This window comes from Macaca thibetana, chromosome 8 (genome assembly GCF_024542745.1).
Source record: "Macaca thibetana thibetana isolate TM-01 chromosome 8, ASM2454274v1, whole genome shotgun sequence".
Lineage (NCBI taxonomy): Eukaryota > Metazoa > Chordata > Mammalia > Primates > Cercopithecidae > Macaca > Macaca thibetana.
Window position 1 is genome coordinate 134,999,728 of NC_065585.1, and position 26,782 is coordinate 135,026,509.

The 26,782-nt window shown below is 43.1% G+C and overlaps 1 protein-coding gene across 1 annotated transcript; it reads left to right on the forward strand.

The window, feature by feature from the left end:
* The first annotated feature begins 11,933 nt into the window (after positions 1-11,933).
* Positions 11,934-12,855, forward strand: LOC126961094 (defensin-7). Its single transcript, XM_050801140.1, has 2 exons — positions 11,934-12,157; positions 12,743-12,855. The coding sequence occupies exons 1-2, from the start codon at positions 11,986-11,988 to the stop codon at positions 12,853-12,855; spliced, it is 285 nt and encodes a 94-aa protein (XP_050657097.1). The 5' UTR covers positions 11,934-11,985.
* The last annotated feature ends 13,927 nt before the right edge of the window (positions 12,856-26,782 follow it).

Here is a 26,782-nt window from a genome sequence, read left to right on the forward strand (position 1 = left end):
ATTTTCCTCTGTGCACAAGAGTCCTTCCAATATTAAAGAACCTACCAAGCTAGTGCAGGCTGGTGCTGCCTTTCCTCATCTGATGGTCCTTAGTGAGAGCTCTCCACTTTACTGGGAGATAGGTGGTCGGGGCTGGTTCTCTGCCTCAGCAACCCTTCTGAGCAGGACTCTCTTCCACTCTTGCTGTCACACCTGGTCCTGGAACTGGAGGGCCAGCAGGAGAGCAAGATAGAGGAGGGCGAGTATTCTCATGCACCACCCAAGAGGCGAGGCTCTCTGGCAGCAGGAACCACAACGGGTAGTGGAGAGACCTCAGATGCTGAATACAAGGACATCTTTTGGGAAGATAAAGTCACTCTACAAAGTCCATAAACTTAGGCCAGGTTGGCCTACAGGTGAAAGGGAAGGATGTTCCAGGTCTCACCTGGTTGCCTAAAAGTCACCGTGATGCTCCTCTATTTAACTGCTTTACTCACAGCCAAAATTGACTGGTTGTTTGGTCTCTGCCCTTTCTTTTTGATGTGTTCTGCTTTTTGTTTTTTGGGTGTTTTGTTTTGTTTTGTTTTGGTTGAGATGGAGTCTTCCTCTGTCGCCCAGGCTGGAGTGCAGTGGCACGATCTTGGATCACCGCAACTTCCACCTCCCAGGTTCAAGTGATTCTTCTGTCTCACCCTCCCGAGTAGCTAGGATTACAGGCAAGTGCCAATGTGCCCAGTTCATTTTCATATTTTTATTAGAGATGAGGTTTCACCATATTGGCCAGGCTGGTGTCGAACTCCTAACCTTGAATGATGTCCCCACCTCAGCCTCCCAAACTCCTGGGATTACAGGCACGAGTCACTGTGCTGGGCCAATGGGTTCTGTTTTTATAAGAATCTTGAATAGTATCTCCTGTTCCTATTCAGCCTTTATGTAAACACCAGCTACAAAGTGGGGGTTTGTTAGAGGCTCCGCTGCTCCATTCAGAGCAGCTACAGTATAAACAACTCTAGGTTTTACAGGCAGATCTCTTCAATGTCCCATTTTCTCTTGAAGCTAAGACTCTTGTCTTATATTAGCACAGTGATCAGGGGATATGAATAACTTCCAAGGAGTAGGACTCCAAGGTCATGGGGAAGAATACCCTACTCTCTGCTCTGAGTAAAACTTACAGTAAGAAACAAAATAAATGTTTCCTCGGGCCCAAAGCTATTACATTGAGCATCAAGTCTCTGGTCAGGAGAGCAGGTTATGCAAAAACCAAGATAAACAGAAGATGTTCTTCACCCTTCCTTCAGGCAATGGGAGGCTTATTCTAACTGTTAATGGAAATTCTTGGCTCAGCATGGACCTAAACAAAAAGGTCTGATAAAAGGCACGTCACTCTCATTTCAACTGTGTCCTGCATGTATCTCCTCGTCTTTTCATCCCACACATCCTCATTCTCATGTCCCAACCCCAGTCAGTCTAACTGCAGATCTTCCTGTTCTCTGCTGCAGAAAATTCAGGTGACCACACAAATCAAGCGTCTACCTAAACTCTATGTTTTGGTCAGGGATCTCCAGAGAAACAGAACCAAAATAATGTGTATGTATAGAGAGATTGTTTTCAAGGAAATGCCTCATGTGACTAAGGAGCTAGCAAATCAAAAATCTCCAGGATAGGCCATCATACTGGAGGCCCAGGGAAGAGTCAAACTTGCAGTTCAAGTCTGGAGCCTGTCTGCTGGCAGAATTCTCTCTTGCCCAGGGAAGGTCAACCTTTTCCCTTTTCAAGCCTTCAGCGGATTGGATAAGGACCACCGACATGAAACAAGACAATCTACTTCACGGAAAGTCCACCAACTTAAATCTTAATCACATCCAATAAGACACCCTTACATAAATACCCAGAATCATGTATGACCAAATATCTGGTCCACTGCAAACCAACCAAGTTGACACATAAAATTAACCATCACACTGGTCCTTCAGTTTTACTGAGCAATCTTCTAAGTCTCTGTATTTCACTCTCGTTCCAGTTCTTTAGAAGGACTTCAACAATATCCTAGTTCTATCATATTCTATATCATGTTTTTCATAGATTAAATGCTTGAAACTTTTTTTTTTTTTTTTTTGGAAGACAGAGTCTCACTCTGTTACCCAGGCTGGAGTACAGTGATGTGATCTCAGCCAACTCCAACCTCTGCCTCTCAGGTTTAAGCGATTCTCATGCCTCAGCCTCCCAAGTAGCTGGGACTACAGGCATATGCAACCACGCCCAGCTAATTTTTTATACTTGTAGCAGTAACAGGGCTTCACCATGTTGTGAGGCTGATATCAAATTCCCAATCTCAGGTGAGCCATCCACCTTAGTCTCCCAAACTGCTGGGATTACAGGTTTGAGCCCCCACACCCAGCCTTGCTTCTGAAACTTTTGATGCATCTTACATCTATGTGTAAAAGTAATCTGATAGTGGTTTTGCTTGTATTTATTTTGATAAACTTATATAATTATGTAATTGGTATTACTATAATTTGAGTATGTCCTCCAAAAGTTCATGTTGAAACTGAATTCTCAATATAACACTATTAAAACGTGGGGTCTTTAAGAGGTGCTGGGGTTTTGAGGGCTCTTTGCCCCCGAATGGATTAATCCATTCAGAAATTAACATGTTAGTAGATTGTCACAAGAGTGAGTCTGCTGTGAGTCTGTTGTAAAAGCCAGATCCTCTCAGTGTTTCCCGACTCACCATGTGATGCCCTGTACCACTGAGGACTGCAGAGATTCCTTATCAGCAAGAAGGCCCTCACCAGATGCAGCCTCTAAACCTCAGACTTACCAGCCTTCAGAGTTGTAAGAACAAAGTGTATTTTCTTTATAAGTTACCCAGTCTTAGGTATTCAGTTATGGAAACTATATATATATATATATATGACAGCTACCATCTTAGGATCAAGGAAATATGGCAATATTGGTTAATATCCAGTCATTGCCGCCATTGTGTTAGGCATCACACCAATTCCTTTCCCTACTACACATGAGGTAGGAAAGAGACAATTATCTAGATTTGAGAGGTGAAGAAATGGAGCCCTGGTACATGGAAACCCATCCTTTAGTCTTCGGTACACCTGATGTTACATAAGAAACAATAGTAAACAGAAAATGAAGACCTCCCCCGATGGACAAAGGAGCCAGTGACCAACCCTAAGAACACGGCAATGTTCAATAATTCTAAACAGCAGTTTTTAGGAAACTCAGCAAACTTTGTGATGACACAGAAAAGTAATTCAGAAATGTATCAGAAAAATTTAGCAAGGAGATCAATATAGTTGTCTAAAAATCAAACAGAAACCCTGGAACTGAGAAATAAACTCCCTGGCAGAAAACTATCAGACTCTCAATAACAGAATTGATCAAGTAAAAAAAAATCAGTAAGCTCAATGCAGATTATTTGAAATACAAAGTAAGAGCAGAAAAAAGGGAAAAAGAATGAAGAATACCAATTAAATATAGAAAGTACCTCAAAAGAGCAAATCTAAAAGTCATTGACCTTCATAAGGGAACTGAGAGAGGGCAACAGCTACCAAACTTAAATAAATAATAATAGAAAACTTTCCAAATATAGAGAAGGATATAAATATCTAGGTACACAAAGGTCAAAGATCATCAAACAGATTCAACACAAAGAAGACTATCATAAGGTATAGTCATTAAACTCTCAAAGGACATAGAGAGGATTCTAAAAGCAGCAAGAAGAAACAAGCAAATTACACGTAAAGGGGCTCCAATTCATCTGGCTACAAACTTCTCAGTGGAAATCCTACAGACCAACAAGGAGAGGGATGATATGCTCAAAGTGCTGGGGGGCAGGTTGAGGGAAAATCTTCCCACCAAGAATACTGTACCCAGCAAAGCTATCTTTCATATATTGACTAGAAATAAAGTTGTGCCTGACAAACAAAAACTAAGAAAATTCATTACCAGACCTGTTTGTCTTAATACAAAATTATAAAAGGAAATTCTTTAGTCTTTAAGAAAAGGGTGCCAACATGCCATAAGAAAACATCTGAAGGTATAAAACTAATTGGTAAAAGTAAGTACACAGACAATTTTAGAATATTCTAATACTATAATTGTGGTACATAGATCTCTCATATCTCTAGTATGAATACTTAAAGGCAAATCTATCGAAAATAGTAAAACAATTTGTTAAGAGATAGGCAATATAAAAAGACGTACATTGAGACCAAAAAAAGTCTAAATGTTGAAGGGGACAGAGTTAAAATATAGAGTTTTTTAGGTTTTTCTCTCTGTTAGTTTCTTCTACTTTCTTTGTGATCAAAGTTAAGTTGTCATTTGTTCAAAATAACTTCTTATAAACATTTTATAATCTTCATAGTAACCCCAGAGCAAAAACCTATAATGTATATACTTTTTTTTGGTTTTGAGACAGAGTCTCACTCTGTCATCCAGGCTGGAGTGCAGTGGCATGATCTCAGCTCACTGCAAGATCCAGCTCCCCAGTTCTGGCCCTTCTTCTGCCTCAGCCTCCCAAGTAGCTGGAACTACAGGTGTCCGCCACCACCCCTGGCTAACTTTTGTAGTTTTAGTAGAGACAAGTTATCACTGTGTTAAGCAGGATGGTTTCAATCTCCTGACCTCATGATCCATCCACCTCGGTATCCCAAAGTGCTGGGATTACAAGCGTGAACCACCATGCCCGGTCACGCATACACTTTTTTAAAAGCAAAGAATTGAAGAACTACCAGAGAAAATCATATACCCACTAAGGAGGAAAGCAATAAAAGAAGAAAGAAAAAGAAGAAATGAGTTACAAAACAACCAGAAAACAAGTAACAAAATGGCAATAGTAAGATTTTACCTATCAATAATAACATTAAATATAAATTAAATTCTTCAGTTTATAGACATACGTTGGGTGAATGGATTGAAAATCAAGATCCAACTATATGCTCCCTACAAGAAAATTACTTCATCTATAGAGACACATATAGATTGAAAGTGAAGGGATGAAAAAAGATATTCCAAGCAAATGGAAACCAAAAGACAGCAAATGTAGCCATATTTCTATCAGACAAAATAGAATTCGAGACAAAAATTACAAAAAGAAGCAAACAATGTCATTACATAATGATATAGTGGTCAATTTAGCAAAAGGTTATAAAAATTTAAAGAGCTTTCAAATGCAAATATTAATGGATCTAAAGAGATAAGCTGCAATACAATAACAGTAGAAAACTCCAACAACTCACTTTCAGTAAAGAACTGATCATTTCAACAGAAAATTAACAAAACCAAACATCAGAGTTAAACTACACTCTAGCCCAAATGGACCTAACTGACATTGACAGAATATTTCATCCAACTGATGCAGACTATATTCTTCTCATCAGCACATGGAACATTCTCCAGAACACATCGTATGTTAGTCCACAAAACAACTCTCAACAAATTTTTGAGCCAAAACTCTATCAAGTATATCAAAATTATATCAAGTATTCTGACCACAGTGGAATACAATTTGCAATCAATGATAAGAGGAATTTTGGTAACTGTACAGACACATGGAATTAAACAACAGGTTCCTGAATGACCAATGGGTCAATAAAAGATGAGAAGGAAATTCAAAGATTGCTTGAAACAAATGAAATTAGAAACAGAACATAACAAAACCTATATTCAAGCCATAACTACTCTTAGGTGGTCACTGGTAAAATGACACAAAGAGTTTGATAGGGACAGAGAGATTGCAGACTTCAAAGAAAGGGACAGCATTTCAAGTGGGTTTTCACCATTCTTGACCAAAACATCTCAAGGGCCAGACACTGCTGTGACCACCAACACCAATCATAAATGCCCAGAGCCCAGGAGAAGGGAGCAGGTGTTTCCCACGTCCACCCCATGAGATTCTGAGGAGGTCTCAGCCCCAGAATGAGGCTCTGTCTGTCTGAAGAGGCAGTTCAGGTGTCCAGGCACCTCACTGAAACACTGCATGGCTGGGGAACCCAACACAGATCCCAGGGAGGACACAGGCATTCTGACAGACAAATGATCCCACCCTTCCCCTTGTTTAGATGGTGAAGGAAACACACAGAACTTCAGATTGTGAAGGCCAGGAGCCTCCCTTGGTTTCTAGTAACCGCCCCTACTTCAAAGTCCTGAGGTCCCTGAACTAACGTTCCATATTGTTCCGAATTGTGGGCTGGGCCACGCTGACTCCACCCAGAGGGCATCTGCATTTCACCCAGAAGTACACCTGGCTCATTTCCCAGACCTGGGGTCTCTCCTAAAATTTCACTTTGTCACTGACATCTTTCCTGATTTCTCAATTTTAAATTGCAGCAACTTTCCTGAGCAATCTCCATCCCACTTGTTCTCTTTGTTTTTAACCGTAGAATTGTAACGGTCTCAAATTCTGTATATTCACTTACTCTCTGTAACATTTCCCTCTCTACTCTAGAAGGGAAGTTACATGTTTTGCTCATTACTGGCCCACAGTGTTCAGATGACTGCCTAGCACATAGTAAGAGATCAATAAATTAATTACGATAAAATTAATTATATTCAAAATCACATAATGACATAAAATTAGGTGATTATTACCAAACTGCATAGGAGAAAATGAAAACTACAGCAGCAATGAAGTCCACATATCAAGTTCCTCTGACAGCATGGGGGGGAAAAAAGCCAGTTAAAAACATTGAAGGCTGAAATATAGAAAAAATATCCTTGGAAAAATGTGGCTTCATGAAGCAATAGGAGTTTAGAAGAAAGAAATAGACTATTTTCGTTTTGAGTGCAGGAAAAGACTTCATGGTGAAACACAGAGGTATTTAAAACATGGGTAGATTAAAAGAAGGGGTAGAGTACAATGTTCGGCGGAGAGAATAATATCAGGGCAAGAAATACGCAAGGTCAGGTCGACCTTCACTGAATTTAGAGGAATAGATGTTGCCAGAGAGAAGGATGAAGTCGAATTCAGGCTGATGTGCTGACAAGCATCCATCAATCCAAGGGAAAGGGTCAGACGAGGATGGAGCATCCCTGCTCCTCTGTGTGGATGAAGGCACACTGGGAGCACGACATGTGGCTTCCGCTACTGCAGTCTAGGGTGAGCAATGACAGCTGCAAACTCTAGGGACAGAGAATTCAGGGACAGGTGTGAGGGTCTCCGAAGAACCAGGGCCACTTGCTTGGCCTCAAGTAACACCCAGAACTGTTCACTGGGATGCACGAACATTCTACGTTCACTGATGACATACAAGAGATTTTCTACCTTGAACCACTCGTGTGCTGGAACAATGAATAACGAATAAGTCAGATGCCTCATCCCTATAAATGTAATTACCCAAGAGGGCAGCAGCCCTGTCTCTGTGGGAGGATGGGAGCCTTACTCCAACAAGCACAACTGAGCAAACACAGATGGCCTAACCACACTAGCCAACTTCCCTCCTAATGACCTCCAGAAATATCCTGCTAGCTCCCCCCAAGGCTTAAATTCTCCTGCCTTTGGTTTGAGGTAAGTTGAGTCCAAGGGCTCTTCCTATTACTGCGTTTTGACTCCTATTGCAACAGTCTTCAATAAATGTTTCCTTGACATTTCTTGAAAGTCTTGCTGAAATTTTTCTTTTACAAGAAAAGTATAGAGTTGTTTTTTCTGTATCTCTGTTTGTTCTGAACTCTGCTCACAAACAAAACCAGAAGGTAAGAGATGAGAAAAGTACTCGTTTCCTTTTCTGAAGTTCTGTATTTCTTCCTTTGCCACTAAAAGCTGAATAACTCATAAAAATAAAAACTAAGGGACAGAGTTTCTCTAATATTTCCTGGCTGATCACCCTCCCAACCTCTCAGCGCTTTGTCCTCCTGGATGACAGTGACCCCCCTTCCTCTTTGCCCCAGCCCTCCACCCATGGCCACCCACTAACTGCTGCCACCACCTGGAATTCCTCCATTTCTGAACATCAACTATGAAGGTCCCCATCCCTGACTCACCCACTGTCCTTCCAGCCTCTCTCGTAGCCGTCCCTCCTTCCCTGCTGATCAACATCAACAAGGCTCTTCTCACCTGGGGCGGTGCATGGGAATCGCCACGGAGCCCAATGCCCAAGCTGTCCCCGGGACACCTGTCATCTGCTCTCATCTCCTGTCCTTGTACACTGCACCATCTTTGCCTCTCAGGTTCTCTGAGTTTGGTATTTTTGATGTTTTTCAGACATCTTAGTGGGGTCTTGAATTCAAACGTCAAACCATGACAAGCTGAGTTAACATTTTGACTCCTATATCTTGGAATTGAGGGGGAATTCTGGCTTCAGGAAATACTTGATTTAAGGACTCAAAGCATGAGTCACATTGTTGTCTTCCCATTTATTTCTCTTGATCTTACTTTGGGCTCTCTCCGCAGGTGACAGCCATGTGAATCATGGTCATCTCTCTGTGACCTTCGTAGCTGATCTCCTGGAGAAAATCCCTACTTCCTTCCCATTGTTCCAGACAACACCCAAGTCCCATGGCCGACTCTGAATCTGTCACTTGGGGCAGAGGTTGGCACCACACCTGGGTCCCATACTGTCCCTGCTCCCCAAGGAAGAATTTAAACTAAGAACAGTTGACAGGGGATCAGTGAGTCACTGGAAAAAGTCCACAATCCCATTCCTCCACCATGATAGTCTCTGGGTTACACTTTGAAAACAAAATGAGAAGATCCATCAATATTTTAGAGAAGCAAAAGTTTACATGCAAAAAGTGCTCAAGTCCAACTTCTCTCCATGACAAGGAGAACTTCTCTCCCTGTTCACCTGCTGCTTTGTAAAAAGCCACCACAAAATTTAGAGGATTGAAACAGTATGACAGGTCCTCACTCACACATTTGCAATTGGAGCCTGGCTCCCTCCAGGTGCATCAGAGAAGAGATTCTGCTGGGAAAGACCTCAGGGCTGAGACACTCCTGCACAGAGGCAGGCAGTGCTGGCTTAGCTGGGAGCTCCGGAAAGACTGAGAGAAGGGACTGTGTGACGTGCTGGGGTCGGATCATGCTGGCTCATGAGAGAGGAGTTTTTGTGAAATAATTGTTAAATCATCCATAGCTGGGAGAAATTTAAGAACAGAGATTTTAAAACACTGCAAATCACAGTTTTTTCCCCCAAGAAAACAGGTTGTTTTGCATTCTCTAGCCAGTAGGTGGGCTCAGTTCCTCTCCCTGTGCAACGCTCAGGCTTCCTCCAAGCATGATGCCTGGGCTCCAAAGTCACCAGCGCTCTTAGTGTGTCAGGGCTGCTAGCAAAATAATGCCATAAACCAAGCTGCTTATAAAAACAGAAACGTTTTTCTCACGGACTGATACATCCAAATCAACGTGCCAGGAGATTTGGTGTCATGAGAACTGCCTTTCTGATTCATAGACGGCATCTTCTCACTGTATTCTCACCTAGTGAACCCTCTCACCAGAGAGGGCGCTCTCGGGGCATCTTCTGTAAGGGCGTTAGTGCTACTTATAAAGCCTGTGCCCTCCTGACCTTCTTACCTCCCAAAAGCTCCACCTCTTACACTATCAACTAATGATTTAAGATTTTAACGTATGATTTTCAGAAGGACAAAAACATTCAGGTTATAGCACCATCCAATAGAGAGGAAGTGAAAGATACCAGTTCATCAGGCCCGATCCCAGAAAAACAGCATGGCACTAAGTCAGGTGCATTCAGTTGGTCAAGATGTTACCCAGTGTCGATTGAACAGGAGACAAGTCACCTCCTTTTCTGTGTGAGGAGAGTCAATGATTTAGGGACACATTTTAAACAGCACAAGGGAGTTATTCCCTCACAGTTTTTTTGAAAATTGCTGCAGACACCAACGGCAGACACATACACAGCTTGTGAGGTGACTGGGAAAGGGGGACAAAGGGCAGGGACTCAGAGCTCCTGCCTGTCCCAGCTGGATCTGCAGGCCTGGGAGTCGCTGTGTGGCACAGGCAGCACCAGGACCCTCCCTTCAGGACGGTGGACAAAGGGCTGAGGGGAGGGACAGGGCGGTGCTCTCTGAGAAGCTGGGAGGTGGAGGTTCCTCAGAGCTCACCCCCACACAGTCTCCGCCTTGTCCCATGATAACACACATGCTATGTTCCACGACTGCTGTTCCCTACCAGGTCAAAACCATGTTCCAGGGCCCTGCCCAAGGTCCACACATTCTGTGTCTGCTGGGGCCACCAGACAGCCTCAGTTGTGTGCAAGTATCCTTGCTGCTCCTAGAGGCCTCTCTCCTCTCACACCCTCACCTGCACCCCCACCCACAGCTTCCCCAGAATATTTACTCCAGCCTGATGGTGTCAACGCTCTTATGGAGAGTCAGCTCCAACCTAGTGTAGGCTCTCTTCAATATTCTCTGGAAATTCAAATGCATGTGTCTGAGAGAACAGTTCCAACCATGTCTACACTGTAAGTCTACACTTGTAGAAATTCCTAGAAAAATCTCTTGGGGTGGGGGTCATGGATGGTCTCAACCTCAGACCACAGTGCCCCAACCCAAGGGGCTGTCAAGAAAAACCACAGCCTCACTAGAACCAGGGGACTCCAAGGAATCCCACCTTGATGGTGAGGTCACCACTAAACCAGCCTCTCCTTACTGCTACAGGGTAGGGACCTCGCCACCCCTATCTTTCTGCTTTGGCCTTTGAAAGCACTGAGATTTCCTTTGTGAGCATCCTGCCAGCTCATTGGCCCGTTTATTAATCAGATTAATTTTTTTTGCTATTGAATTGTTTGACCTCCATGTGTATTTGGATATTTACTCCTTCTACTATGTAGGGTTTGCAAATATTTTCTCTCATAATCTGGGTTGCCTTTTCATTTAGTTGATGGTTTCCTTTGATGCTATCTTTCTGCTTTGGCCTTTGAAAGCACTGAGATTGCCTGTGTGAGCATCCTGCCAGCTCATTGGCCCATTTATTAATCAGATTGTTTTTTGCTATTGAGTTGTTTGACCTCCTTGTGTATTCGAATATTTACCCTTCCACCACGTTGGGTTTGCAAATATTTTCTCTCATAATCTGGGTTGCCTTTTCATTTAGTTGATGGTTTTCTTTGCTGTGCAGGTGCTTTAGCGTTCAAGGCAGCCCCGCTTGTCTATTTCCATTTTATTGCCTGTGCCTTTGATATCAGTGCCAAGAGACAATTGCCCAAATTAATGTCAAAAAGCTTTATCCCTATATGTTCTTCTAGTAGTTTATGGTTTCCAATTTTATGTTTAGGTCTTCAATCCATTGAGTTGATTCTTGTACGTGGTTTAGGAAAAAAGACCACGTATACACATATCTCAAATTCTAAGGTAGTATACATTAGACGCATACAATGTTTAATAATCCCATGTATGTAAATAGAGCTGAAAATAATAAACATATTTTTATCTTTCAATCAATTCTATCTCTATCTCACTGAACTTTTTCACCTATAGCCTGATGAGGTTGCTGTCCTCTCTACCAGCTCCTATAGGAGACTGCTCATCCCTAACCTCATACTCCCCTTCATGAGGGTGGTAATGCCCTTGAATCCTGCAATGAATTAGTTCTAGACTCCAGTGGAATTCAGGTCTGTTATGAAGGGCTGCATCTCTGAAGAGAAGAGGGCTCATTTTTAGAAAATAAGAGGCATTTATTCCCTGAAATTACTGAATTAAAGCACTGTTTCTATTATTTTTTGCAATATTAAAAATAAATATCTAAGCAGGTAAAAACGGAAAAAATGGTAGGGTCCTTATCAGCACCATGAGCTCCAACCTAGCACAGACACTAAACCTAGAGATTCATGCTAGAATGAAAGCTGTGAGAGCAGAGGAGCCTCAGAAGGATGTGGAGGCCAATGGATACCTGCACCATCTCCAATGAAATGCCCGCCCCCTCTCACCGCAGCATCCATCTCTGAGCCTTCTTGCAGCAGAGCTATGAATCCAGGCTGGCTCCTCCGTCCCCACACATTTGCTCCTGCTCTCCCTCCTCTCCTCCAGGTGACCACAGGTATGAGGACCCTCACCCTCCTCTCTGCCATTCTCCTGGGGGCCCTCCAGACCTGGGCAGAGCCGCTCCAGGCAAGAGCTGATGAGATGCCAGCCCAGGAGCAGCCTCCAGCAGGCGACCAGGATGTGCTCATTTACTTTTCAGGAGATGACAGCTCCTCTCTTCAGGTTCCAGGTGAGAGACGCCAGCATACAGAGCTACAGACTAGAGGGAAGGACAGGAGACAGGCTCTGGAATTGGGTCTCAGTGGCAGATGTCACTTAGGTGGCTTTACTTAACATCTCTGGTCCTGGATGTTCTCATTTCTAAATGGAATAGAGATCCAAATAAATCTAAGAGATTTTTCTTTCTCCAAAATCATGATTCCAAGATATGACTGTGAAATTCACTAGGTTTAATATATAAGGATATGCTACCTTGTTCCTTCTGGATCCAGACAAATAAGCTTAAGTATATAGAAAATTTTTCACCCTATCTATGTAGGAGGTTTTAGAACCTGGAGAGGAGCCTAAGAATGTGTTCAGGTGTGTGTGTGATGGGGCAGGAGGGCAAAAAAGTGAAGCCAAGGAGAATGAGTCTCGAGTCCTGTGTGACCAGCACTGCTCTGTGTATTTATTCCTATTGACTGAGATTGTTTCTGCTGTCGGCTGCAATACAGCCAACATCACTCATCAGCCAACAGGTGACTTCTCCAAGATTCCCTTTACCACCCACTGCTGACCCCATACTCAATTTCTGATGCTCTCTCTGGTTCCCCAGGCTCAACGAAGGGCTTGATCTGCCATTGCAGAGTACTCTACTGCCTTTTTAGAGAACATCTTGTTGGGACCTGCTTCATGCACGATGAACGCTCCCCAATCTGCTGCTACTAAGCTTGCAGACTAGAGAAAAAGAGTTCGTAATTTGCTTTGAGCATTAAAAGGAATTGTTATTCCTACACCATGTCGTCAATTTCCTGTCCTCATCCCAAATAAATACTTGGTACCATGATATCCGGGTGTTTTGTTTTGTTCTGTTTTGTTTTGTTTTGTTTTGTTTTTGAGGTGGAGTCTCACTCTGTTGCCCAGGCTGGAGTGCTGTGGTGGGATCTCGGCTCACTGCAAGCTCTGCCTCCCAGGTTCAAGCAATTCTCTTGTCTCAGCTTCCTGAGTAGCGGGGATTCCAGGCACCCGCCACCATGCCCAACTAATTTTTGTATTTTTAGTAGAGATGGTGTTTCTCCATGTTGACCAGGATGGTCTTGATCTCCTGACCTCGTGAACCACCCACCTTGGCCTCCCAAAGTGCTGGGATGACAGGCGTGAGCCACCGTGCCTGGCCAATCTAATAAAATAAAGATTCAAATTCTAGGAACTTCAAGGAAGAATTCGGTTTCAGACACAGATGTATATGAAAGGTCAAATGATGCCCCTGATCTCTCCATCTGCTGCTCTGTCTTTTCACTCTGCCTCATTTTCAATGGATCCACGCTCAAAGAACTCCGGTGTCCTGGGCAAAAAATCAGTGTCAGCTTAAAGTTTATGCAGTCAACAAATCATTCCTTCTAAGGAAAAACCATCATGCTGTTTCCAAAAATGTTGGAGTTTTATTCAACCAACCTGGATCACACATCTGCCTTTTAAGTTTGGGGGTTATATCAATTCTATTGAAACAACTTTGATTAAGGTTGGAACGGGTTGCAAGAGTTTGAGACCAGACTGGGCAACATGGTGAAACCCCGTCTGTACAAAAACATACAAAAAATTAGCTGGGCATGGTGGCACACACCCGTGGTCCAAGCTATCACAGAGGCTGAGGTGGAAGCATTGCTTGAGCCTGGAATGTTGAGGCTGCAGCAAGCTGAGATTGTACCACTGCAATCCAGCCTGGGCAACAGAGTGACACACTCCAGCCTGGGCAATAGACTGAGACCCTGTCTCAAAAGAAAATAAAAATAAAAATAAAAACAATTTATTTTGAAGGTTGGAATGGGTTAAGAAACCTGTAATGAGTCAAATAAAGAGCCCAGGAGCACCACACTCTGATAGACTCATTATCAGGACCTTCCAGGAGGAACAGCAACAGCAACACCCTCTTAGGTCCTCAGAGTATGTGCTGGGATGGTCATGCCTCCCACACCAGGCTGTCTCCAACTGCTGCTCATCTTAATATCTCACTCTTGGGGCCTGCGTCCTTTTGAGTTTGTCTTTTTCTTCCTTCCCAAGAGGACATGGTCACTGCCTAAACCTAGTGTCTCTGCTGACATCTTGTTGAGGTGTAAATTGACTCTTCCTTCTGTCCCCCTCCGCTACCTTTCCCAGATTCCAACTGTCCCTTGAACACTTATCCAATGTGTCCTGCAAATGTCCTATCAATCCCTGACCACAAGACCCTGGGGAAGCGTCCAGCGTGAGTGCCAGCTCCTTATTTTACTTGGAATATAGCAGTTTCAGTTTGTGATTCCACGACACATATTTGGAATAAGAATATGTCTGTTTGAGCCAAGGCTACTCTTACCAGGTGGGCTCTGGTGGAATGCCTTAAGAAGTCCTGGAGTGACAGAGAGACCACTGTTTGCAAAGAGACAGAATTTCAAGTGGGTTATTTACAATTCTTGACTAAAATAATTCAATGGGCCCAGATACTGCTATGACCACCAACACCAACAACAAATGCCCAGACCCCAGGAGAAGGGAGCTGGTGTTCTCCACGCTCACCCCATGCAGATTCTAAGCAGGTCTCAGCCCCAGACCGAGGCTCTGCCTGTCTGAAGAGGCAGCTGCAGACACGCAGAGTGTCCAGGCAACCCCCTGAGACACTGCAAGGCTGGTGAACCCAATACAGATCCCGGGGAGGACAGAGTGGGTCTCTGTCCAACAAAGAAATGGTTCCAGACCCGGTGTGGTGGCTCACGCCTGTAATCCCAGCACTTTGGGAGGCCGAGGTGGGCAGATCACCTGTGGTCAGGAGTTTGAGACCAGGGTGGCCAACATAGTGAAACCCCATCTCTATTAAAAATATAAAATTTAGCCAAGCATGATGCTCTGTGCCTGTAATCCCAGCTACTCGGGAGGCTGAGGCAAGAGAACCGCTTGAACCTGGAAGGCAGAGGTTGTAGTGAACCGAGATGGCGCCAGTGCACTCCAGCCTTGGGGAGAGAGCGGGATTCCGTCTGGACAACAACCACAACGAAAAAAAAAAAAAAAGAATTTGCTGCATACCACTATTCAGTGGTGTACCTATGCAGGTCCCTCGAGGTAGGTTTATAAGGGGCAGGAGCGCTGCCTGATGTCCTTAAGGTGCTACTGTGGCGCTGCAGGCCTATCTTTCTGTAAGGGCAGGTTCTCCTTGCCTGGGAATACAGTGTGGGCACCGCTAGGTCGCCCTCTGATGACTGAGGACATCTCAAGGTGGAAACATACTGAAGCTACTGAGGAGAAAAAGGAGAAACAGCCCTTGGCACAAACAGATTGCACTTCAGTGAAAATGCTCTGGCTTCGATGTGGGGTGGGGTGAACGAGAGAAGGGCGCTGAGCAGAGATAAAGTCCTCATGACCACCGGTCATCACAGTGGACGGTCGTTACTTCTCACGAAGCTGCAGGATCCTGATGGCTAATGAGGGGGAATCATACCCATCCTGTGTTTGCATTTGTTCACTGAAAGCTGGACCCAAGAGTAATGGGCTTTGCCGAATAGGGCTTGGACGTTTGTACATATGTGAGTATGGGGGCTGGGAGGAGAGGGGAGAGAGGAAAGCAAACCATTTGAAGTTCCCTTATTGTCTCCAAAGCCCTTTGATGTTCTTCTTGTTCCAGGTCTGCCATCTATTTGCTTGGTGCCTCTGATGACTTCATGAGACGTGATACGGATCCTGAGAAGATTCCCTGCTTCCCGTCTGTCTGTATGTTTACCAACCACCATGTGAACTACCCTGTGATATCTCCTATTCCATCTGGAGTAAGCTGGGGCCACTTCTTATTTCCCAAAGGCAGATCAGACAATTCCAGAATTCCCCTTTAAGTCAAGACCAGGAAATCAAGACCACTTATCCTTAGAGGAATCTTGTCCTCTTAGATAGATCGGGGTGGCTGAGTAATAGCTCCCCGGTAGGATTGCCAGGTGATAGGGGAATTGCTGTCTTCCCCTTGAACAAGTGGGGAAAGTGGTGTGGACAGCTTTAATTCACAATGAACAAGCACAATTTGCTGGGCACAGTGGCTCATACCTGTAATCCCAGCAGTTTGGGAGGCCGAGGCGGGTGGATCAGTTGAGGTCAGGAATTTGAGACCAGCCTGGCCAACACGGTGAAACTTTGTCTCTACTGAACATACAAAAATAAGCTGAGTGTGGTGGCATGCACCTGTAAACCCAGCTACTTGGGAGGCTGAGGCAGGAGAATCGCTTGAACCCAGGAGGTAGAGGTTGCAGTGAGCTGAGATCATGCTACTGCACTCCAGCCTGAGAAACAGAGCAAGACTCTGTCTCAAAAAAAAATATTGGGGTGAAGGAGGCAGGTTTAATTGGAATCCTGGGCCTTGGTTAAAAGGCCAGCTCACACTGGATAAATGATTGCCAAGGTCAAGTAAATATAAAACAAATGCAATTATACACAAAATGCACATCTCTGGAAATGGCTGAAAAGTTTCAGAATTCTTTCACTCTGCACAGACCTCAGCAATGGGATTTAACAGAAAACATTTAGGTCCATTGCTTTTCTAAGGACCTGGGAGAAAGAGTCTCTATCCTGAGCGATGATGGTCTATAAGCAGTAAACCTCCCCTAGGTCCACCGCGGTCTCAGTAAAACACTATTGCTGGGACCCACTCCACAGAGTGCCTGATTCAGCAGGTCTGGGGTGGGATCCAGGAGTTGCTATTGCTACCATGTTCCCAGGTGACGCAGGTGCTTCTGGTTCAGAGCTCTGGCTTTGAGAACACCTGCTGTGGTGTGGGAAACGGCAGTGCTCTCCCATGGCTCCCAACATCACACCTCAGGGTTCCTTGACCTGTTGGTTTCAGAAACCTTCCTCATACTCTGTTTTATTCACCCACTCCACAGCCATAACATCAATCTTCTTATCACTTGGAGATACTCTCATCTTAAAAATGCAGATTCCAGCGTCCTACCCTGCCTCGTCCCCACCCCTCAATCTTTCTGACTCAGCCACTCCCACGCTGTCACTCAATGTCGTCAACACCTCCATTCTCTAGGAACACCACTATTTCCCAATCAGTTGTCCAAACTCTTAATTCTTTCACATCCAGCCCTGGTCTATGTTCTGTTACTTAATCACTATTTTATGAGGACCCTACTATCTCATCTTTTCCCCCTACTCTCTCATCTCTCTTGGCAAAAGACAAATGCTAAGTCCACATCAATTTTATATTGTTCTCACCTTCACCTTGATGCTGAGAAAAAGTCCCAACCACGGAAATCCAATTAAAACACAACTGAGTTCTCTGCCTTGCCTAGAAATCTTCTAAAAATCCTTACTTTTCCAATCTCAAAAGAGAACAAAATTATGTCACAGCATCTATTCTAGAAAATCTCTTTCAAAAAAACCTCTTCACTCTTATGAGATGTGAAATGGGAGAAGCATTTTATAATTGATGATTATGTTGAACTGCAACAACATACACGGTAAATATAAGTGATAGGCCGGACGCAGTGGCTGATGCTTGGAATCCCAGCACTTTGGGAGGCTGAGGGGGGTGGCAGATTACCTGAGGTCAGGAGTTCAAGACCAGCCTGGCCAATGTGGTGAAGCCCCGTCTCTACTAAAAATACAAAAATTAGCAGGGCGTGGTGGGGCACGCTGGTAATCTCAGCTACTTGGCGAGGCTGAGGAAGGAGAATTGCTTGAAGCAGGGAGGTGGAGGTTGCAGTGAGCCGAGGTCGTGCCATGGCACTCCAGCCTGCCAGCAGTGTAAACTCTGTCTCACAACAAACAAACAAACAAAATGATAATAGTATCATATATCATAAAATATTTAACATTTTAGTTGTTCCAAAAGAGCTTTTTGAACAAACGATCTTACAAAAAAGTTGAGAGTGAAGAAAAGCAGTAAATAGTTGCCTCCACATTTGAGTAAACAAGGTTTGCTTGGAAAAACTTAAGGACAAGTATCTCTCAGATTACACTAATCCAGGTCACATAATAAACCACACTTAATGTAGCAATATAACACAATTTCCATCATCTCACGCATATTTCATTTTATATTTGGCCCCAAAGCACTAGTGCACCATATATAGAGAAAGGAAATGCATTTGGTAACTTAAAAAAATTGGTTTTACCATTTTTTCTTTTTTTTTTTTTTTTTTTTTTTTTTTTTTTTTTGAGACAGAGTCTCGCTCTGTAGCCCAGGCTGGAGTGCAGTGGCAGGATCCCGGCTGACTGCAAGCTCCGCCTTCCGGGTTCACGCCATTCTCCTGCCTCAGCCTCCCAAGTAGTGGGACTACAGGCATCCGCCACCACGCCCAGCTGATTTTTTGTATTTTTAGTAGAGATGGGGTTTCACCGTGTTAGCCAGGATGGTCTCGATCTCCTGACCTCGCGATCTGCCCGCCTTGGCCTCCCAAAGTGCTGGGATTACAGGCGTGAGCCATTGCGCCCAGCGTTATTTTGTTTTTTTAAAGCTACTTATTGAGATAAAATTCACATGACGTACAATTCACTCGTTTAAAGTGCAGAATTCAGTGGTGTTTAGTGTATTCACAGATACGTGCAGCAATAACCACAGTCAAATTAATGTTCATCACTTCACAAAGAACCCAAGGGCTTTCCATTCCTCCCTTCCTATATTTCCATCCCTCTACCTATGAGCAACCACTAAGCTGTTTTCTGTCCCCATAGGTTTGCCTATTCTGGATATTTCATATAAATAGAATCATGTAAGGCATGGGCTTTTGAGTCTGGCTTCTTCCATTTCCCCATGAGCGTTTGTGTGGACATATGCTTTCATAGTTTTAGGGTACATACCTAGGAGCGGAATTCCTAGTTCACAGAGTAATTCTATGTTTAACTTATTAAGGAATCCCTAAAACTGTTTCCCCCACAGACTGCCCCATTTTACACCCCCAACAGCAGTAAATATCTCCACATCCTCAAGAACTTTTGTCTATTATCTGCCTTTTTGATTCCAGAAAACCCTGGTGGATAAGAAGTGGTATTTCACTGTGTTTTTGATTTGAATTTCCCTAATCAATAATGATGTCAAGAGTTTTTTCATGTGCTTATTGACCATCTGCATATCTTCCCTAGAGAAATGTCTAAAGAGATCCTCTGCCCGCTTTTAAATTTCTTTATTTAGTTTTAAGTGTTTAGTCATAAGAGGTCTGAGTATATTCTGGATACATGTCTTCCACGAGATACGTGATTTGTAAGTATTTTCTCTCATTCTGTGAGTTGCCTTTTCACTTTCTTGATAGTGTCACTGGAAACACAAAAGATTTTAATTTTGATAATATCCAATTACCTGGTTTTCCTTTTGTTGCTCATGCTTTTGATATTCTATCTAAGAATCCATTGCCAAACAGAGGTGATGAAGGCTTGCCGCTACGTTGCCTTATAAAAGTTTTATGCTTTTAGATTTTACATGTAGATTTCTAACCCATTTTGAATTAGCTTTTAAATGTAATGTGAGGTAGGGTCCAATCATTCTGATGAATGTGACCATCTAGTTTACCCCACCATCTGTTGAAAAGAATTTTCTTTACTCCATTGAATGGCCTGGGCACCACACAGAAAATCAGTTAATAACCATAGACACATTTTTATTTCTGAACTCTCAATTCTATGCCACTGATCTACGTCTATATTTACAACAGGACCTGTCATGATTACTGTTTCTTTGTAGGATGCTTTGAAAACAGGAAACTTTTCTTCTTTTTCAAGATGATTTAGCTATTCTGGGATTCTTGCTATTCCATACAAATTTTAGAATCACCTAGTCAGTTTCTAGAATGAAGTCATTAGGGATTCTGGAATAGATTGAGCTGAATCTGCAGATCAGTTTGGGGAGCACTGACATCTCACATTAAGCCTTACAACCCATGAGCACAAGATCTCTTTCCAGTTATTGAGATAGTCTTAAAAACTTGTCAACTTTTTGTGGTGTGGGGAGTATAAGTTTTGCACATTTTTGTTAATTCAACTACTAGCTATTTTCCTTTTGATGCTATTTGTAAAAGGAGTTTTTAGCTTCGTTTTTGAAAAGCTTATTATGAAAGAAAAAATACAAATAATTTTTGTGCAGTGGTCTTCCATTTTTCAACCATGCTAAACTCCCTTATTACTTCTAATAGTTTTTTAATAAATTGTTTTTGATTTTCTATATATAAAAGATCATGTCTTGCAAACAGAGATTATTTTACTTCTTCTTTTCTGACCTGGATGTCATTTAATTTTTTTTCTTGCCTGACCGCCCTAGAACCTCCAGCACAATGTTGAGTAGAAGTGGTGACTTCAGCTATCCTTGGCTGGCTTCTGAGCTCAGTAGGACAGCATCTTTTTTTATTTTTATTTTTTTAACCATCGAGTAGGATGTTAGTTGTGGGTTTGCCACAGATGTCCCTGGTGCCAAAAATGCTGGGGACTCCTGCCTTAACAGATGGAGAGAGTTCCCCTCTAAACCCAGTGAGTGTTTTCAGGCCTAATAGTGTCTCATATTTTCCTAACTGTATTCTTATTTCTTCATCTTTTTTCTCTGTTCTCTAGACTGTGTAATCTTTTATCTATCAGTGTACACGTTTCCTAATTCTTGGTTCTGCCAGTGTAAGTATACTATTGAGCAGCCGTTAATAACATTTACATTTCAATTATTCTACTCCTCAATTCCAGAATTTCATGTGTTTCTCTGTAACTTCACTTTATTATATTCTGCCTTTGAAAAGATATTGTCATCAGTTTCCTTTAATTATGTAATAATGGTTTCTTTTAGTTCTTTAGTCACATTTATCATTAGTACTTATTTTTTTATTAAGTTCTTTATATATTTATGTATTTACCTTTATTACGTGTATGGTTTACAAATATTTTCTCTCTCTTGTTAGGTTGCCTTTTTGCTCAGTTAATTGTATCCTTTGCTATGCAGATGTTTTACAGTTAAATGAATTCCGACTTGTTTATTTTTGCTTTTGCTATCTCTGCCTTTAACATAATATCAGGAAATAATCTCCCAGTTCAATGTTAGGAAGCTTTATCGCTATGCATTCTTCTAGTAAGTTTTATGATTTCAAGACTTATATTTAGGTCTTCAATTAATTCAGAGTTGATTTTTACAAACGTGTGAGAGAAGGGTACAAATGCAGAGATACATCGAATTATCAGGTTGTGTACTCTCAACAGATATAATTTCTAATTGTCACTCCTCTCAATACAGTTGGGAATAAAAAAACGTTTTTAATCTTACTCAGACCAACTCTTTAGCTAGTATCCCACTGAGCTTATTTCCCTGATACCCTGATGAGGCCATTGTCCTCTCCACACTAGCAGCGGCAGGAGACGATGCCTTCGAGAACCTCAAAAACCTCCTTCACGAGGGTGGAAATGTTCCAGAATTCTGCAATAAATTACTCTCTACACTAATCGGGTCTGTCTCTGGCCTCAGGGTCTAGACCACCAGAGAACAGCAGGGCTCATCTTCAGAAAATAAGAGGCATTTATTGCCTGAACTTATTGAATAAGAGCACTGTTTCTTTTCTTTTTTGGACATTAAGAAGGAAATGTTCCAGCAGATGAGACACAGAAAATTATATCGTGGTCCTTATCATCCCTATTGGCTTTGACCCAGAACAGACACTGAATAAACAGAATTGTATGATGAAAGCTGGGAGAACAGAGGGGCATCAAAGGGATCTTGATGGCAAGGGCAGCCCTTCCCTTTCCCAATCATATGCTCCACCTCCTCTCACTGCAGCATCTGTCTCAGGCCTTCTCCCAGCAGAGCTATAAATCCAGGCTGGCTCCTCACTCCCCACACATCTACTCCTGCTCTCCCTCCTCCAGGTCACCCCAGCCATGAGGACCCTCACCCTCCTTGCTGCCATTCTCCTGGTGCCCTTCCAGGCTCTGGCTTGAGCCACTCCAGGCAAGAAATGACTAGCCTACAGCCCAGGAACAGCCTGGGACAGACGACCAGGACTTTGCCGTCTCCTTCACAGGGGACACAAGCTCAGGTTTTAGAGCTTCAGGTGAGAGCCGCCAGCATTGCAGAGCTAGGAGTCTAGAGAGGAAAAACCAGGCACCTCTAGAATCAGACTCAACAGCTGGCTCTTTCTCTTAGGTGATCACCTCCCCAGGCCTCAGTTTCCTCGTGTGTATACTGAAAAGACAGAATCTGATGATATTCAATGGACAGTGATCCTCCAAAGATATTTCATTCTGTGAAAAGTCAGCGAAATTTAGTAAACTTATGCTATGTGGAAACACACTGGGGAGTCTCTCTGGCATCAAGGATGAGAACCCACTTGGAAAGAAACATATTTCTGTTTGTTCGTTAGAGGAGCTTCACAAATGGGAATGGACCTAAGGGTGTATTCAACTGTGTGTGTGAAGAAGCAGCATCATTAAAAAAAAGTGAGCAAATGAGAATAAGCCTCTAATCCTACCTTTGAGCAGCACTACTGTGTACGTTGATAACTACTGATTGAGCCGATCTTTTGCTGCTGCTGTGATGTGGCCACCGTGGTGAAAGCAATCAGCCCAGTAGGTAACCACACAGGGATTCTCCTTATCAACCACCTCTGACCCCAGTCCTAATGCCTGATGCTTTCTCTGTGTCTCCATGCTGAATGAGGGGCTTGGTCTGCTATTGCAGAATATCAGTCTGTCATTTTTCCAAACACCGCTATGGGACTGCACCAATAGTGGGATCTGCAGTCTTTTCTGCTGCCTCTGAACATTGAGTACAGAGGAAACTGTGTTCATCATTTGCTTCGAGATCTAGAGAACTTTTATTACTCCTTTACCTTGTCTTTGATTTTCTTTTCTTTTTCCAAATACAGTCTTTGTGGCAAGTTGTCTGTGTTTGTACCTGCTTGCTGTTTAATGCACCTTTTAGTTAAGACTCTTTTGGATGCAAGTACCAGATCCTAAATTCAGCTTTTTAGGCAAAATACAACTCCAAATTCTAAGAATATCAAGGACAAACATTGGCTTCAGACACAAACTGATTTACAAGCACAAATTACGCTGCCGATTTCTCCTTCTACTTCTCTGTCTTTTCACTCTGCCTCATTTCTATTGGATTCACTCTAAGGTAACTCCCATGTGTTAGGAAAAACAATCACTGTCAGCTTCCAGTTTACACAATCCTAACATCACTACTTCTTAGGAAAACAAAACAAAACAAAACAAAAAACAAAAAAAAAAACATGATGTTCTTTCCTGAAGTGTTGGAGTTTCATTGAACAGACCCATATCACACATCTGGCTTTGAAGACCTGGGGTTGTGACAGCACCACTGAAAAACATTTAATTGAGATTGGAATGGACAGTTAAGAAAGCTGTAATGGGTTGGGGGTGGTGGCTCGTGCCTGTAGTCCCAGAACCAAAGAAATGATTCCAGACCACGGGCAGTGGCTCACGCCTGCAATCCCAGAGCTTTGGGAGGCCGAGTCGGGTGGATCACCTGAGGTCAGGAGTTCGAGACCAGGCCAGCCAACATGGTGAAACCTCGTCTCTACTAAAAATACAAAAATTAGCCGAGAGTGGTGGCACGTGCCTGTAATCCCAGCTACTTGGGAGTCTGAGGCAGAAGAATCGCTTGAACCTGGAAAATGGAGGTTGCCACGAGCCGAGAGCATGCCATTGCACTCCAGCCTGGGTGACAAGAGCGAAACTCCATCCAAAAAAAAAAAAAAAAAGACCTGTAATGAGTACAACAAAAAGCATAGGAGCACCTCACTGCAACAGACTCATCACCAATATTTTCCACCCATGCCAGGGAAAATCAAGATTTTCATATTCATAAAGTTGTCTTCACACAAACAAAATGCAGATTCCTCAACTGTATTCTGAAAACTGCACCCTTCAGACAGGAGAATAGGGAAGTAGGGTAATTGAGGGTTAAGGCATAAGGAAAAGAAAACCAGGTGCAGCCAGTTCCAGGCAAGATTAGGCAGCACACCAAATTCTTTTAGCTTAATAAAAACCCTAAATCGGGGGTTCTTGAGTCACTTGCTTGAACCAGTCCCCACTCTGTGGAGCGTCAATAAATCTGTACTTTCGTTACTGCGTTCTCATGTTGCTTTGGTTTGTCTTTCGTTGCTTCGTTCTTTTGTTGCTTTGTTTGTACGTTTTGTTGAATTATTTGTTCAATGCACTAAGAATCTGGACAACTCACAGTCAAGACCTTCCATCTGGTAACACTGTCTGGGGTTCCCTTAAAACTGCTGAGGACCTGATTCTACCTGAAAATACAGTTTTAAACGGGCACCGAGAAAACAGAAGTGAGGAAAAAGCTATCCAAGTAATCTGCGTCCCTGCTGGTGCTGCAGGGCACTGAGATTCTGATCCCAGAACGCCCTGCACATCAGCAAGTGAGCAGGAAACCAGGTCTGGAGAAAGGGAATGAGCTCAGCGCCCAATGAGATGCTCAGAGCATTTGCCAGGAAGGCCACAGCGCCCCCTGTGGTTCTGCCTCCAACTGCAGCCTCCCCACCAGGCACAGCACACCTTGGGTATGTAGCTTCCTGAGCCTGTCTTTCTCTTCTCCTCCAAGAGGACAGGGTCACTGCGGGTGTCCCTGAGGCCAGGCTGACATCTTGCTGAGGTGTGATGTGACCCTTCCTGTCTCTCTTCTCTTTCCTTCTCTAGGCACCCATTCAACCTTGAACACGAGTTCAACATATCCTGCAAATAGCCTACCAGAACATGACAACAAAGCCCCAGGAAGAATTCCAGCGTGAGCCCCAGAGTCCTGGGAAGAATTCCAGCGTGAGCCCTGAGTCTTTATTTTACTTTAAATTTAGTAGTGCTAGTTTGTGATTCCACAATACGTTTTTTGAATAAAAATATGTCTGTTCCAGCCTTGGCTACTCTTATTGGGTGGTACTGGTAAAACGCCCCAAGAACTCTTACAGTGACAGAGAGACCACAGTTTGCAAAGAAAGAAAGAGTGTTTCAAGTGGATTATTCACCATTCTTGACTAAAACAATCTAATGAGTCCAGACACAGCTATGACTACCAACACCAACCACAAATGCCCAGCACCCAGGAGAAGGAATCAGGTGCTGTCTACGTCCAACCCTGCAGATTCTGAGCAGGTCTCAGCCCCAGACTGAGGCTCTGCCTCTGTAAAGAGGGAGCTCAGGGTTCCAGGCACCCCGCTGAGACACTGCACAGCTGGGGGACCTACTCCAGACCTCAAGGAGACCTCAGTGGGTTCATGTCTGATAAAATAAATGCTCCCAAATCTTCCCCCTTGTGTAGACAGGGAAGGACACAAATAAGGATTGAGGGGGTGAAAAACAAGCAACCTTCCTTGGGTTCCTGTAACTGCCTTGGAGTTGTGGTCATGAGGTCCTTGAACTAACTCTGCAAATTATTCCTAACTGTCCACTGGGCCAGGATCACTTCATTTTGGGGCACCTGCCCTTCACACAGAAGTCCTCCCAACTCATTCCTCCAGCTCCTGGGGTCTCAGCTAAAACATACTTTGGTCACTGAAATCTTTCTTGATTTCTCAATTTAAGATTGCAACAAGTTCTCCTGGATACCTCCATCCTCCTTGTTCTCTTTATTTCTAACTGTAGAATTTCAAACCATTTCACATCCTATACATTTCGCTTACTCTCAGTAACAGTTGTCTTTATGCTGGAAGGGAAGTTGCATGTTTTATTCATTGTTGTACCAGCTATGTGTTAGGCAGTCATCTGGGCACACATGTTCCCAGATAACTGCCTAACACATAGCTGGGGATCAATAAATTAATTCTGATTAATTAGTTATCTCCAACATCACATAATATTACAAAATTCCATTTGTATTACTCAACTTCATAGAAAAAAGCTGAAACCTACAGAGGAAAAAATTCCATGTGTCAGTTCATGTGATACTAGACCTTTCAAAAACTAAAATCATTTAAGAATGAAATGTAGGAGAATATCACGGGTTAAATGTGGCTTTATTAACATTAGGACTTTAGAAAGAAGAGATCATTTTGTCTTGGAGTGGCAAGGATAGGTTTTATGGTGTATCTTAAACTGGAACATAAACATGTTTACAACTGAATAGATTAAAAAGAAGATTAGAGAAGACTGCTGGAGAGAATGGTATCAGGGACAGAGATATGCAAGGTCAGGGTCTAAGTCTACTGGATGTGGAGGAATTGATGTTGCAAGATAATAGGATGAACTACTAATTCGAGCTGATATTCTCAGAGGCATCTATCAATTTAAGGGAAAGGGGCAGATGAGGACAGAGTATCCCTGCTCCTCTGTGTGGATAAAGGCATACTGGGAGAACCACAGGAAGATTCTGCTACTGCAGTCTAGGGTGAGCAATGACAGCTGCAAACACTAAGGACAGAGAATGCAGGGAGAGGTGTGAGGGTCTGCAAACAATGGGAGCAACTTGTTTAGCCTCGAATAAAACCCAAAGCTTATTAATGGAATGCACACACACAGGACATTTATGGAATGCTGATGAGATATTTCTAACTTAAATAAGCCACTCGTACGATAGGAGGAGAAAATAAAGAATAAGTCAAATATGAAGCTAACCCTTTGAAATGTCATTTTCCAAGAAGAAAGTACCCTTTTCTCTGTGGGAGGATAGGAGCCTAAGTTCCATAAATACAAATTGGAAAACACA

Coding starts and splice junctions, on each gene's coding strand:
- LOC126961094 (XM_050801140.1), top strand. CDS start 11,986: ATGAGGACCCTCACCCTCCTCTCTGCCATTCTCCTGGGGGCCCTCCAG. Junction 12,158..12,742: donor CTCCTCTCTTCAGGTTCCAG/GTGAGAGACGCC, acceptor CTGGTTCCCCAG/GCTCAACGAAGGGCTTGATC.